The following is a 15,547-nucleotide window of genomic DNA, read 5'->3' on the forward strand; positions in this document are numbered from 1 at the left end:
TTCCCCCCACCTCTGGCCCTCTTGGCAGGTGACCCACCCATGACCTCCAAGATGATGGGCCACCCAGAACCAGGCATATGCCCGTCCTCACAACCTGTCCCATAGTCCTTCTCGCCGCCCCTGCTATGGTCCCTCTGGCCCCTGGTCCTCCTTGGTTCTATCATCTCCCGTCTCAGCCTCTGTAAATCCAGGGGCAACAGGTTTACATGCCTTCTAGATGAACACTACCCGCCCGGGGAAGATGCAGCCCTTTGAGGCATGTCCTGCCTCCCCTGACCAGCTTGGGTGCCAAGCAACCCTGGGAGATGTCCCTACCCCACTGTCCCCCGGGCCCCCATCTCTCAAGGCCCTGCCCCTTGGTCAGTTGTGTTGTGGATGCTGGGCAAGGCGCTCTGTGTGGATCTCCCATCCCACGCTCTCCTGGGAAGTCGGTTCTGCTACTATCCCGCACCCCAGGAAGCCTTCCCCGACCCTCCAGCCCACCACTGTCCCTCCCTGGCCAGGCCCTTTACTCCGTTCCCTATTCCAGGCCGTGTGGTAGAGATGTTCACGATGTGGGCTCTGAAGCAGCCGCCTGCCTGGGCCACAGCCCGGCCCTGCCACTCACTCGCTGTGTGTCTGTAGGCAGGTGAGTCTTCCTCTCTGTGCTCCAGCCTCCCTGTGCAGAAAAAGTTGCTGATAGGAGTACTCAAACTCAGCTGAGCGTTAAGTGGGTTCAGCACGTGAAATCCCAGAAGTGAAGCCTGGCAGACAGGAAGTGCTCAGGAAATTCAAGCATCTCCCTTTGTCTTGTCCTCACTGTTGTTTATGCTGTTTGCAGTCAGCATATGCCGTCCAGCAGTGATGTCGCCAGTGGGTTTGAGCTCTGGCTCCAATGGGCTGGGCTGGCTCCCCTTCCCCTGCTCCTAGGCTTCTTCCACCAGGCCCAGCATCGAGAGGGTTATTTACTAAGTGCTCACTGAACAGCCGTTGATTCAACCCAAGGCTGGGTCAGCCGTTTAGATAAACAAAGAGTTACCCTATGACCCAGCAAGCCCACTCCTAGGTACAAAAGCTGAAAATAGGGACTCAAACAAATACCTGTACACTTTTGTTCACAGCAGTATCATTCACAGGTAGCCAAAAGGTAAAAACAACCCAAACACCGATGAATGGATACACAAAGCGTGGTTCAACCACCAATGGGAGGTTATCTGGCCATAGGAGGAGGAGCACTGACACAGGCTACAACACGGATGGACCTTGGAAACATTCTAGGCGAAAAGGTCATGTGCTGTAGGATTCCACGTACATGAAAAGTCCAGAACAGGCAAGTCAATAGAGACAGAAAGCACGTTGGCAGTAGCCTGAGGCTGAGGGAGGTGGGGGGATGGGGAGTGTCTGCTAAATGGCTATGGGGCTGTTCTTTTTTTTTTTTTTGGTACGCGGGCCTCTCACTGCTATGGCCTCTCCCGTTGTGGAGCACAGGCTCCGGACGCACAGGCGCAGTGGCCACGGCTCACGGGCCCAGCCGCTCCGCGGCATGTGGGATCTTCCCGGACCGGGGCACGAACCCGCGTCCCCTGCATCGGCAGGCGGACTCTCAACCACTGTGCCACCAGGGAAGCCCAGGGGCTGTCTTTCTGGGGTGATGAAAATCTTCTGGAACTAGACAGAGGTGATGGTTGCACAACATTGTGAAGGTACTAAATGCTGCTCGACTGCATGTTTAAAAATGATTAAATAATAAATTCTCAGGTATGTGCATTTCGCCACAATAAAAAAAGACATACACAGGGAGAAAAGTACATGTGTATACACACGTGACAAAACGTATCTCTAACAGACACACGCAAAGAAATAAAAACCCAAGATAAACCTCGCTATAGTAACCCTGTCTCCTGGTGGCATTACCCGACCTTTTCCTTGGGTGACAGTGTGAATGTCTGAGAGGCAGGAGTGTTACGTGGTCAGAACATGGCGCTGGGCCCAGACCTCCTTGGAAACCCAGCTGGTAGAGCTTGTAGGAGCTCTGTGACTCTGAGCCTGCTAATCTGACCTTTCTGTGCCTCAGCTTCCTCATTTGAGAAACGGGGACAGTGCGAGAACCCACCTCACAGGCTTCTGATGATGCCTAAACAAATCAGTACACGCGGAATGCTTAGGGATGTGTGTTAGCACTGGTAGCCGATGCTGGAGACACGGTAGGAATGGGCGGGGGGTGGGGGGTGGGGATGGGATGTTCAGTCCGGCATCCTTGCTGGGGAGAAATCTAGAAACTCAAGTCATTGTACCAGGAGCCACGCCACCGAGCTCCCAGCAGCCTGCAGCCACGGGTGGCCACAAAAGGCAGCTGGTTTCTGGTCAGCTCACGGGCAGAGCACTGCCCTCCTGCCTTCCTTCTCTCAGCCCCAACCCCAGCTCTCCAGGACCCGTGCTGGACACTGGGGGTCCTGGGGCTCACACCTGACCTCACAATGGTGGGTTCCATGGGGAGAGGTTCCCGGGCAGTGAGACCCTGCCTAGGGGGAGAGGGGGGGGCCTGGCCTGGTCGGGAAGGCTCTGTATCCCTCCCATGCGCTAACAGCAATGGCAATGACAATAGTAATGGTTCCTTTTGTGTATACTATGCGTCTTCTTTGCAGATGAGGAAACTGAGGCACAGAAGGGTTGTGTGGCTTACCTAAGGCCGCACAGCACATAGGTAGAGGAGTTGGATTTGGACCCAGGTGGGCTGCCTCCTGGGACTGTGCTTTTAAGGCCTGCTCTAACCTGCTTCTCAAGGGCAGCAGCCTCTAATCTGGCCTCTCTGCCTCCACCCCCTTTCTTTACAAGGCCCCAGCTCGGTGACCCACAGGCCATGGACTTCCCCGCTAAGATGCCCGCTTCCAGTGACTGAGTGAGGCCCCACCGCTCAGCTCGGTCCTCAAGGCCTTCCCTGGTCTGCAGGTCCCGTCTCCTTTGTCCGTCCTGGACCTCCCGACATTCCCCACACATTCCCACGCGTCCCTGCCTCTGAGCCTTCATCCAGGCTGTGCCTTCCATCATTTCACAGATACTGACCGAGTGCCTGCCACGTGCTCAGCTCTGGATGGCTCCTTAGCTCGTGGAGCTTCCAGGCCAGGCAGGGTCAGTGACAGGCGCTGACAGTGAGCAGGTGTCATGGGGAATGTTGGGGAGGCTTCCCGGAGGAGGGTCCACCGGGCAGAAATCTGAGAGCGAGCCGGAGTTACCCTGCTGGAGGAAGGGGAGGTGGAAGAGGGGTAACCGTGAGAGAGCGAGTGTGAGAGAAGGAAGGAAAGAGGGGAGAGAGGGGGAGGCAGCAGTGTGGGCAAGTGCTGGGGGTGGGAGGGGGTATGACACACACTTGGGAGACCAGGGAGAGAGGGCCAAGGTCAAGGCTGATCTGCCATCTCCTGCACCTGCCCAAGTAACCCGTTCCTCCCTTTGCACGCCAGCCAAGTTTAAAGGCCTCCCTCTCCCCACACACTTGGCCCCTCAAGTCAGAGATGGCCTCTTTCATCCCCAGGACCCCTAGCCCTGCCCACGGAGGGCCGAGCACAGAGGATGCGCACTGAAAACCTTGCCATACGAAACCGAAGGCCCCGGGGAGAGGGAAGTGGGAAACCGGCCGGCGGGTGGTTGGCCTCATGGCACAAAAGCAAGGAGACCATCCCCAGGATTTTGCAGCATCAGACGGTAACTGTGGCCTTCCATGACCCCTTCCCCGCTCCTTCTTATTTCAACTCTATTTATTCTTGGCGCAAACACACACACACACCCCCTCATGCCCAAGACTGACAAACGCCATCGGTTAAAAGATCCCACAGGGCATTTGGCACAAGGCCTTCCTTCAGTTCATCTGCCAACCTAACCGCTGTATCATGGAACTCCCCACAAAAGGGGAGTGCGGACAGAGACAACTCAGTGCTAACGAGGGCCTGCAGAGCTCACTGGGAGGTGGGTGAGTGGTCGGAAGGGAGGGAGGGAGGGCAGGTGGAAAAGACCCAGGAGGGCCCCTTACAGGCGAATCAAGAGGCCCACCAGAGAAGACTGAACCAGAAGCTTCCTATGTGGGGATCTCAGCTCACCATGCCTTCTGCAAACCTCACCCTGTGTACACTGGGGCTGGATATATAGCATCCTTCCTGGGTTGAGGAAGTTCATTATAAGATTACATTTCAGTGACCCAGGATTTACCCAGGGTATCAACCAGACCCAAGCCTGGGAGTCACCTGATTCAGATCTCCCTGCGGGGTCCCGGCAGGCTACATAATCTCTCGCAAAATGAGCATAAAACACCTACTTCCCAGGAGTGTCCACCGTTGAACGTGTCTTGGGGCCTCTTTTATGTATCAGGCACTGTGCTGGGTACTAGACACACAGTAGAGACCAGGTCAGCAAACTGTCCAGCCCAGAGGGAGCAGGCGTTCTTGGGAAGGAGACAAACATAACTCAACCACCCAACACATGAGAAGATTCGGACAACCGAGGAAGCACACGGAGGAAGCATTAGTGTCGGGGGCAACCAGAGGGAGGCTGGGAAGCCCTCCCTGAGAAGGTGATGTGTGAGCGGAGACTTCAAGTTGGCTTAGAGCACAGGACGGCACAGATGCTTAACCGCAGTGATTCCTTCACCCCTCCTCACGGAAGAGATGTCTCCACCAAGCAGACAAGCACACTCACTGAATCATAAGCTGCTGTGTCCAGGAAGGCCAAGGACACAGGACGCAGAGATGGGAGGAGAAGGGAATGCGGGAGGGGAAGTGCTGAGCCCTTGCACCAGGCTCCTCCTGATGGCAGGCTCCGTCCTCTCGGCTCTCAGGTTCAGCACCCTGGAGAGGTCTGACCCCTGGATAGATTTCAGCACCGTGGACAGGTCTAAACCCTGCAGAGACTCCATGCGCCACAGAGATTCAGTACCTTGGACAGGTCCAGTCATGCCCCCCCCCCCCCTTCTGTTGCTCCCTGTCACTGACCAACCATACATAGCTGCACCTACTTAGACTGACATTCCAGGCCCTCCCTGGACCAGCCTCTCAGCTCTACAACACCTGACCTCTCTCCAACCCCCCCTGAATGTTCCTGACCCCCTGAGCTTTCTCTGAACCCCTTCCTCTTTAGTTTTCTGCCTGTCGAAACCCCACCGACTTACCAAAGCACTGAGCCAACACCACCTCTTTCATGAAGACCTTTTCCTGATTTAAATGGGGGCCTTCACCATACCCTACTTTTTGCCCTCCTTCCAGACTGTGAGTTCCTCGAGGAACTGTGTCTGATTCGTGCCTTCTCTCCCAACTGCACGCCAGCCCAGCACCTGGTGGGCACCCAATGTGTGCTGCGGGAGTGAATGAATGAAGTTGCAAAAATGACTTAGACAAGTACCACCGATGGTCGAGAGCTCTCTCTGCCAGGAACTGCATGCGTCACACACATTTTTATCTAGTTTAAGAAACTGAGGCCAAGAGATGAAAGATTTGCCCAAGTTCACACAGTGAAGAAGCGACAGAGCCTGGATTCAAACCCAGATCACATTGCACAGCCTGTGCCCTTGACCGTGGCTCCTTTCTGTCCCTATCCAACCCAGTGCACTGCCATCTGCCAGTCCCGCGGAGCCTTGAGCACAGCAGCCGTGGTCCCCTGAAGTGACTCTGAATCTTTTTTTAGCCTGAAATTGAAATCACTGATACTTCAAATTAGAACCCCAAAATGAACGAGCCAAGAATTCACATCTGCAATCGCTACGCCACCCGCATCCACCTTCTCAGCAGGATTCTGGGCTACTCCTCAGCCTGGACCACCTGTTCTCAGTCAGTATGGAGGACAAAGTGAACTATTCTCTAGGTACAGGAGGAGCTATGTCTACGTGCGGGAAAGGGGACCAGCCTCCCAGCCTTCCAGGGGCTTCCCAAGAGCAGTGCCCTCTTTAAAGCCTCAGAGAGCAAAGACCCCAGTGCTATGACCTCGGACAGCAAAGACCCCGGTGGTAGGAGCCTTGGAGGGCAAAGACTTTAATGACAGCCGTTTGCCCTGGGCACTGACATATTCTGAAGGCAAAAACAACAAAATCAGCCGAACTCCTCTGCGCTGACTTTTTTTTGCTACTAAAGGAATGTTCTTCAACCATCACTGAGAAGATAGCAGGAAGCTTAGACCTTAGCAAAGGCTTGGCAAGGTGACAGAGAGGCAGGTCACGATGGCCACAGCCTCCCCTCCTACAGTAGCTCAGGTGCTGGCAGCCCAGGAGCAGGGGGGCTGGAGTGGGAAGCTAGCCAGGGGGCCCAGGTCTTTTCCAAAACCAGCACAGCAAGAAGCCGCAGAGCTTCAGAACGGAGACAGTTCACGTTTGGAGGGACCCGGGACAGCCACTGGAACCTACTTGTCTTTTAACATGAAACTGACAAAACTTGACCACCAAAGTATCAACATGATTCAAGGTCAAGGATTCGCCAGTCGCCCTATAGCTTCCTGCCAACATCTGCCACCCGCTCTTTAGCTTAGTTATTGAATAAATGCCCATTTAAAATGACTTAAATAAGATACGAGGAATTCTGCGGGGGAGGGCGGTGGGTAGAGTTCCTAGATCAGCCACACAGGCCACCAGCAGGACGTGTGACAAAGGCTCTCATGATACCCTGGAAGGCCAGACAGAGAAAGTGAGCGGTGTGGCGCGGCTGAGAAGGAATGCTGGCACCGGGGAGACCACGAAGGGCTCTGGCCTCGTCTCTGGGATTTGTTGCTAGAGGCTAAAATGAGAATCAGGAACAGGAGTTCCAAGATTACCTAAAGCCAGACTCGCGCCAAAACAGGACTGAGCAACGCAGCGAGTGCCGGGGGAAAAGAGGTTCAAGCCAAAGCCGGAGGCAGTGCCTGCCAAGGATATCTGGGGCTTGGGGTGGGGCGGGGTGGGTGTCTGCATTAGCTGATGTCCCCTCCACAGAGAGGCACCACGAAGCTACAGCCGGAGCGCTCCTGGCTGGAAGTGCCCGACTGTATGTGCTTGGCCCGTGGCGGGTGTGCTCTGTAACAGCTACACGCTGGAAACGACAGTGGTAACAATCACCTGTCATTATTATAACATTATGACTTATTATCTTTTAATTGAAGTATAACTGATTTACAGTGTTGTGTTAATTTCCGCTGTGCAATAAAGTGGTTTGGTTATATGTATATAGACATTCTTTCTCAGATTCTTTTCCATTATGGTTTATCACAGGATATTAAATATAGTTCCCTGTACCATACAGTAGGACCCTGTTATTTGTCCATCCTATGTATACTAGCTTGCATCTGCTAATCCCGAACTCCCCATCCTTCCTTCCCCCTCCCTGCCTCCCCCTGGCAACCATGTCCTCTACGTGTGACTTATCGTTATTATTGGTTCAGCTAATCATCATTGGTTTCATCTCCTGAGTCAGGCACCATTAATGATGATGAAGGACAAGATGATGATCAACAACAAATACTGATGGGATGCTATGCCCAGCACCGCTAGCCCTGCACGGTCTCCTAGCCAACACGACAGGGGCTAACAGCAGCTCACGTGCCTAGAGCTCGGGTGGCACATACAATGGACCCTTGAACAACACGTGTCTGAACTGTCTGGATCCACTCATGTCCGTATTTTTTCAATAACTATATAGTTGGCCCTCCGTATCTGCAGGTTCCACACCTGTGGATACTGAATCCTCGATACAGAGGGCTGACTATGACACTGAGCATTTATGGATTTCGGCATCTGCGGTGGGTCCTGGAACCAATCGTCCGCGGATACACCAAGGGACTGTAGTTCACCTCCGGTGCCTTAATTCACACAACCGCCCAATTTGCTGATGGGAATGTTGAGACCCAGGAAGCGTGTGCTGACTGATGATGTGCATAACCACCGATCAGGAATCACCTGGACTTTACTATTTACTCTCCTCCGTGTAATACTGAATTTTCAAGCTGGGGAGGCTGACCGGTTATCACCAGGTTGTAACAACTGTTCATACCTCCAGCTGGGTTGAAAGTAATGGTTTGGGCAAACGTGCAGCTAGGATCTGTGTTACATTTTCCAAGTCCCGGTTCCCAAGCAGCAGCCTGACACACGTTTTATAAGGTACTCAAACGGTCTCTAAGGAAAACACCAGGGCATCCCTCAGCGTCCTCACTTCAATGCAAACTGAGATTATAAATCAGTTCCAGGCCATCTTTAGTGCAAGTATTTAATAGGAGGAAAAAGTAATTAGCAAACTCAAGCATCACTTTCCTAGGAGGAAGGATATTGCTGCCTGCTTTAATTGCAAGGGAAAACCTATTTAGGGAAATTAACACAAAACGAGATTGGCCACTTCAGGACTAAGAAAACAATCACAAAAACCATGGGAGTCTCCCGTACTGCATCAGGTTGGGGCGTGCTGGCCCCAGGAGAATAATTAACGCCCACCACAGTGCTGTTGACCTGAAAGCAAACAGTAACTCCTTGTGGCCACGGAGGCTGAGACATTGCCCGTCTCCCTGAGATGGCTTCTTCTAAGGAATAATTTTCCATTTGTGAAATGAATCCCTGTCAAAAGTTAATGCTGTCTTTCTAGAAAATCTGAGAAATAGAGAGAGGTCTGCAAAAGAGAAAATGATCACACAGGATCCCATCACCTAGGGGTTAATACTTTCTCTCCTTTTTTTCCTATGCTTATACTGGGGGGAGGTGGTATCATTTAGAGGATACTGTGCAGATAACTTTAATTCTGTCCTCTTCACCTAATATGAGGTAACCGTTTCCTGTTGGTAGTGAGAACTTCTTGCAAGCATAATTTTTAATGCCTTCTTATAAATCCACAACAGATGCATGGTGTCCGCTTCACCATCCCCCTCTACCTCCACCCTTTTCTTTTTGCCGCACTGTGATCTCTGCCTGTTTTTTAGATCATTCCCTGAGGGTGGGGGATGGGCTCCTCGATGTCAAATTCCCGGTTCAGCTTTATGGCTCTCATCACATACCTGCCCCGTCAATTTCTAAAAGGTTTACGGCAATTTATCCTTTCACATGGCAACCTAGGAGTGCTGTCACCAGCGACAGGCATAGTCATCAAAAAAGTGTTTGCTAATTTGAAAATAAAAACTGGCCTCTCGTTGCCCGTGTTTCTTCTTACTCTGTGCCCATGTACACATCCGGCCCATCAAAACATCTCCTAGCATCTCTGAGCTGTGGTGTTATTGACTCAGACAGCCGGGGTTGGAATCCCTGCTCCCCTGCTGCGTGACTGTGGGCAAGTGATTTAACCTCTCTGTGCCTCAGTCCCCTCATCTGTAAAATGGGGATAATACCGATGTTATTTTACAGGATTATTGTGAGGGTCGGATGAGACACTGCAGTGCATGGCAGATACACCCTCGATGACTCCGAATAAGGACACGGGCCTTCGGTTGTATTTGCTGTCAATGTTGTTTGCTCTTCAGATGTTTACGGTTTAGTTGTAGTATGAGCAATTCTTGAGATACAGGATATTTGAGTTTACGAAAGTAAGAGTTTCCAAATGGGGAGGCTTGTGGAAAAAAGCCAGTGAGACCAGCGCGGTGCCTGCTTCTGTGTTTTTGTTAGAACGCTAAATTAAGATGTTCAAAGAGCCAGAACAATGAGGCCAGCCGGTCATCACCCTTCCTGCCCAGCGGAACCCCCGGCGGCGTCACCGAAGCTCCCTAGAAACGCTGATGCTCCTGCCTCGTGGTTCCGATCCTGTGGGTGTGGGCTCAGCCCAGGTCTCAGTGTCTTTGAAAGGTCTGCAGGCTACCCTGGTGCCCAGTCGGCTTTCACTGGGTGAGGCCGACGGGCACTCCAGTTTGTTGAGTCCCTGCAGGAATCAGAATGACACCCCCACCTCCAGTCTCCTTAATTACTTCATGCAAAACTGTCACCCCATCCACGTCCTCCTGACGACTCCTCCCGGCAAGCGGTCTCTCCTGCCCCACCTCCTGTGGTCGAGGAGCTTGAACCGAGATAATTTCAAAGAAATAGCAGACGGAGTATTCAACACACTGTGTCTGAGGCTGACTGCCTCTCAGCTTCGACGGCAACTCTCCGAGACGTCTGTGATTTAAACCAGTCTGAATTGGGCTTCCTTTTGGTCCTTAATCATTCTTGGCTGGTGGAGGCCCCAACCTTAAATGTGACCCGCACAGGAAGAAAACTTGCCCAGACTCCCCCGCCTGCTTCTCCCTCTGGGCTGTCACTGCCCCCGGTCCACCTCTCTGAGGATCACTCCCCGCCCCCCCAGGTCCCCAAAGGGACACTCAGAGCCCACCGCCCACCCTGTCCACTCCCGCTGCCCCTAACAGCTCTCTGGGGAAGCTTCAGTGTCATCAGCCATCCGGGGGACTCTGGCACGTCAAGCTGATCTGAAAACTGTAAACACACACGGTCTACAGAGCCGCCTGTTCGAGTGTCTCCATGCACGGAGCGCCCACTTCCCCTTCTCCACCCCTGAGATGAGATTTCATGACAACCTGCTGGCGCACCAGGGCCCATCTATTTCATCGTAATTCCCAACTGGAAGATAGCCTTTTCCACACAACTTCATTCAGACCTTTGGCTTTTGGGCAGGAGGGAGGGGCGTGGTCAACAAAGAAACAATACCAACAACAAAAGAACAGACTCCTCCCCAAGGGCAAGGCAGAGAGATATACATTTTAGAGGACGAGCACCTAAGAAAGGCACGCACAAAGGAAACCCTCGACAGGGTCGATGCCGGCAAGATGACCGTGTGTGCGTCAAAGTCCAAGAAGGAAAAATGAAATTCAGTAGCAGCTGAAGACTCGGAAGAGTGAACATTCACTTCAGAAGTTGCCTCTTGGTCCCAGAGTTCACACTGCAGCACGCGTTTTTAAAGTGAAAGTAAAAGTCGGACACGCTTTGAGTTCCTTTCCAAGGGCAAAGAGAAAGGAAGGCTTGCGGGAGGGTGCGGGGTCGGGGGGGGGGGGGATGTGGGGAGATGTGGACAGTTTGCCCGCCCTCGGGGCAGCTTCCAAACAGGACCCTGCACTTGACCAAGAGCCCGGAAACCCCAGGCTCCAGGATGGCTTCCGGTCAAAACAAAGATCCACCTATGACACGTGAGTCTGTCTAAAACAATCCCTCCACGATTGAAGCTTTTCACTGAAAAACATAGAAAGATCTTCTGTTGGAAAAAACATGCACCTATAAGGCTATAAACGATTTTACTATTCCAGTGGCGGAATCCGGCAGCTGGGAAAACAACTCAGTGGAGATAGTCCTTTACACCCAAGCTCCTAAAGGAGAATTTCTGAGCCCCATGAGGCAGCCTTGGAATGAAGTGGGAGGAGCGAGGTTCCCAGGCCCCCCACCACACACACCGGCCGGCCCACTGTGTTCCCCATTAGAGTAGGACCCGTGGTGAGCAGCCTTGTAGGGCCTGGGGCTGTTTTGGGCCCACATCTCCTTCAGGTCATTTGAGACATAATAAGACAGACATAACCTTAAGGCAGCTCAGGGCCAGTCATTCCTGGAACCCTGGAATTCAGAGGCTGCCCAGAATATAAATGCTGTTCCAAAGTGGCAAATACGTTTGCACAGCAGAGGTTAGAAGCAATGTCAGAGGAGGCGCTTGGAAAACAGAAGGGCAGAAACTCTTAACGCTCCTAATTTCCATGGAGCCTTCCATCCATCCGACCAGGTGGCATGCCTTCTCTACCTGGCCCAGGTGTGCGCTGCGGGCACGTCTGCTTCCTGGGAGAGGGGTGGGCCCAGCAAACGCTCTGCGGCCGTCCCACGCTTCTTTTATTGACTAGTTTATCAAGGAAACAATCTGATGAGCCTAACAACCAGGGATGCTCCCGCCTCTGCAGCCCTCATTTATTATTTAAAACCGAAAACCAGCAATGGCAACTTACTGGAGTCTCTCTCTCTGTCTCTGCCACACACACACACACACACACACACACACACACACACACACACACACACACACACACACACACACACACACACACACACACACACACACACACACACGGGAACGGGACTTACATCACAACTGCAACCTACAGAAGATGATTCAACCCAGTCTCTCTGCATTTTCATGAGGTTACAAATCGAGTTAACTCATGAAACCACAGCGGGTTTCAGTCTCCACCATGCTGGGTACGCATCCCACAGTTTCAGTGGACAAGAATCCAAAGGAGTGCAATTCTTCATCCGAGCCAGGCTCTGATTGGTCAGTAGTAATTTAAATACATCTTTCAGCACGTAGAGTGAGACCGACGCACGATGCCTGGTATAAGGTAAAGCACCTTCTGTCTCAGGGCTCTCTCTCCTCCAACAGTACCTTTCCTTCCGGGTTTCCAACACTCTCATAGTCTTCAGAAACACCAAGGAGATCATGAGTAGAACTGCAGCTCAAAAAGCACCCTTGGAAGGTTAGGCATCGTGGAGAGAAATGGCTTTAAGCCGCCGTCTCGCCATGGCCTGGATCTCCTCCTTTCCAGAACGAACAAGTGTCTGGCCGGCCCCACGGCAGAGGCACCGAGTGCCCGGCTGGACACCACGCACCCATTCTTTCCACCTACAGGTGGATTTCCGGAGCAGATGAGACAGGGCTGAGGGTGAGCCCTAAGGAATGCTCTTGCAAGAAACATGAACTCCCAACGGGGGCCATCTGAGCTCACCAAGCCTCTTAGAAATAATTTTTTCAAGGTATAACATAGTCTTTTATCCTTGATATTTCCAAAGGGTAACACATTCCTTTGAAAGTAACACCTAAACATGCAAAAGGCGGGGAGCTCAAGTGTGCCGGCAGCTTGGTACCTCAGACACACCAACATGGCGACTCCAGGTGAGGCTTGAAGCAGCCGGGCACTCACGTCTAGTGAGATTTTTTTTAAACGAAGAGGACTCTCCCTCCTTCCACCTACTAGCAAAAGCTAGTTTTCCCAGCGTCTGAGTTTCAAAGTTTCCTTTTTGTACCATCAACTCCAGCCACCCACCTTGCCCAGGCTCCTTGGTGTTGGAAGGCCATCATCCATCCAACCGGTCAGTTACCTCGACTTAAAAATCAACAGACTCTCGGCCACCAACGCTACAGACCTCACGTGAGCAACAGCCAGAGTACAGCGGTTTCCAGCCTGCCCTCGTGACACAAGAACGGGCCATGGCCCCTCTTGGGTCTATTCATACAGTCACAACCACACGTCCACGCGTGTCCCCGACATCACGGCAACCACCTTTCTCTTCCGTCTACCTCCTACTTCAAGACCAACGGCCAAGTTACATACATTCCAAGCCTCCAAAGAGATAAAGCTACAGTCTCAAAGACAACCCCAACGCACAGTCCTCAGAAGATGGCATCCACCGTGGGTGGAAATAAGCAAGCAACCCCGGTCCACGGCAGCCTCCATGCCCGCCCCCAGATCTGGCCCAGTGACCACGCTGCCAAGACCACAGACCCCAACCCCACGAGAGGCGGCACTCTCCCCAAGCAGAAGGATATGAACACCGCTGTCCCTACCTCAATCAAGAAGTCCCCAGTCCTCAGTCCGGCCTGCCATGCCACCCCACCTTCATCCACGGACTCCAGGTACTGCAGGGCTGGGAACGCTGGCGTTGGCGTGAACTCTTCGATGGGCGTATCCGCTGGGAAGACAAGGTATACCGCGTTACAAGCCTGGGAGATGTTTCCAAGTTGGTAGCCCAGGCCTCCCACGGGACCCTGGGAGAAAGCAGGCCCTTGTATCTCCGTGGGAAGTGGGTGGCCCAGGCCAGCTCTCCCCTGGGAAGGGGCTGGTACTCCTGGTCACGGGTCAACACCAAGTCAAGCGACGGAGCCAACTGCCTTTTGGTGCCACCACCATCCCTCTTGGCCTCTGCGCTGAGAACACAGGATAACGTGCTCCCCTGTCCATGTCTGTATGTACACGCCTGTCATTTTCTTTAAAAGCATCAGTGACTAAACATTTTCAGTTCTATAAATGGAAAAGTTCCCCCCATAACCACATGGAGCTACAGAAACACCACACTGAACTGCTTGCCAAATTTACATCTACGTAGACTCGCTACCAAGGGAATTCAACTTGGAGCGTGGACGGAACAGAACGCTGACCCAGTGGGTGGCTGCAGATTTGGAATCCGCTTATGAATCCTCTCTGCTGGGAGCCCGGCTCTCTGTGGCCACTGTGCGGCCAGCGTCCATGGGAGGGCTGGGCCCCCACTCCTCAGCAGAGCCAGTGTTGGCTTCTGGGCCCCAGAGCTGCAGAGGGAAACTCTAGGGGAAGAGGTGGACTTTCCTGGGTGGCCATGTGAGGCCGGGGGTGGCGGGTGGGAAGAGGAAGGCGGCCTCGGTCGGGGGAGGGGAGACATCACACAGACAGTCATGGACACACACGGGGGACAGATGTATCTCTTCTCCCTCCCTCTGGACGAGCTGCTGTCAGGGCAGCCCGGGCCTTGAGCAGGTGGGGCTGCCACCGGGGAAGGAGGCCTCCCGGGCCAGCACAGGTGCGGGACCCCCAGCGTGGCACGGAGGCTCCGAGATCAAACTTGCACACGGTTTCCCCACACACGCGGGGCACAGATGTCTCCTCGCACGGGGACGCGATGCCATTTTGTTTTATTCTGAAAGGGAAGACCCCAAGTTCAGGGCTGGCAGTGGGTGCACTGCCGTGGAACACGTTCCTGGAGCCCTCACTGCAGGCCACGTGACACGTATGCTGCCGGCTGGGCCACGGCGGAGGGGACCATCTTGCAAAGTCACCTTAGAGGCGGGCACCCGCACGCCTGCCGCACTCGGAGCTGGGGCCCACTCCCAGAACGGGGCAGTTCTGAGGTGCCCAAAACTCGGGACCGGGTAATTCTGGGCGTCTGAGACCAGGAGCTCCGAAGCCAGCCACAATCAGGCTGAACTAAACCATGAAACACAGATGAAACCCAGGAATTAAAAAAAAAAGAGTGGGGGGAGGGAGAGAGGGAGGGAGGGAGGGAGGGAGGGACGGGGGGGGGAGAGAGCGAGCAATATTGTGTACAGAAAATTAAAAATATTCCTAAAGGAAGCCCCGATGTTTTAACAGGCAGAATGTTAAAGAACATGGTTGTCTAGCAACCGAGTACCCCCAGGAAAAGGGCTTCTTTTTGAGCCGGGGAACATTTTTTCTACAGGCGTGCACACACACACACACACACACACATGTGGATGTATCCAGGCTGCGAGCCGCTGCTCTTACCTTTCGCCCCGCGGAGCACAAATCCGAAGCCCTCATTGTCTTTCTTCTGCAGGACCACGGTCTTCTCCTCGATGATGCAGTCACTGTAGAGAGAATTCCGGGGATAGCGCCCATTACTGTAGCCCGTCATCATCACCGTGGCCGATCCTCCAGCGGGGACGTTCATCATCATAGCCAATTAATCACCCCAGCTCGCGGGCTCCAGGCAGCATGGAGGCAAGCAAGCCGGGTGCAGGAGGAGTGAAGGCAGCTGGGGGGCAGGCTAACGGGATAGGCGGGCTCGGAGGGGGGGGCCGGGCAGAGGCAGAGCGGGAGCGAGCAGGAGGCAGGAGTCATACATGGTGATGGCAGCGCGGGC

General features: G+C 53.5%; 1 protein-coding gene across 1 annotated transcript in view; it reads right to left on the reverse strand.

The window, feature by feature from the left end:
* SHANK2 (SH3 and multiple ankyrin repeat domains 2) overlaps positions 1-15,547 on the reverse strand; it is a gene marked incomplete at its 3' end in the record, with an annotated part of 537,007 nt that overhangs the window by 136,735 nt on the left and 384,725 nt on the right. The window contains exons 16-17 of the mRNA XM_082660603.1: positions 15,190-15,272; positions 13,482-13,606 (exon numbers count right to left, since the gene is read on the reverse strand). Coding sequence (XP_082516729.1) covers positions 13,482-13,606; positions 15,190-15,272 — 208 coding nt within the window. The remainder of the gene's footprint in view (positions 1-13,481; positions 13,607-15,189; positions 15,273-15,547) is intronic.

Source organism: Grampus griseus (genome assembly GCF_964374135.1).
Source record: "Grampus griseus genome assembly, chromosome: 8".
In the NCBI taxonomy this organism is placed as follows: domain Eukaryota; kingdom Metazoa; phylum Chordata; class Mammalia; order Artiodactyla; family Delphinidae; genus Grampus; species Grampus griseus.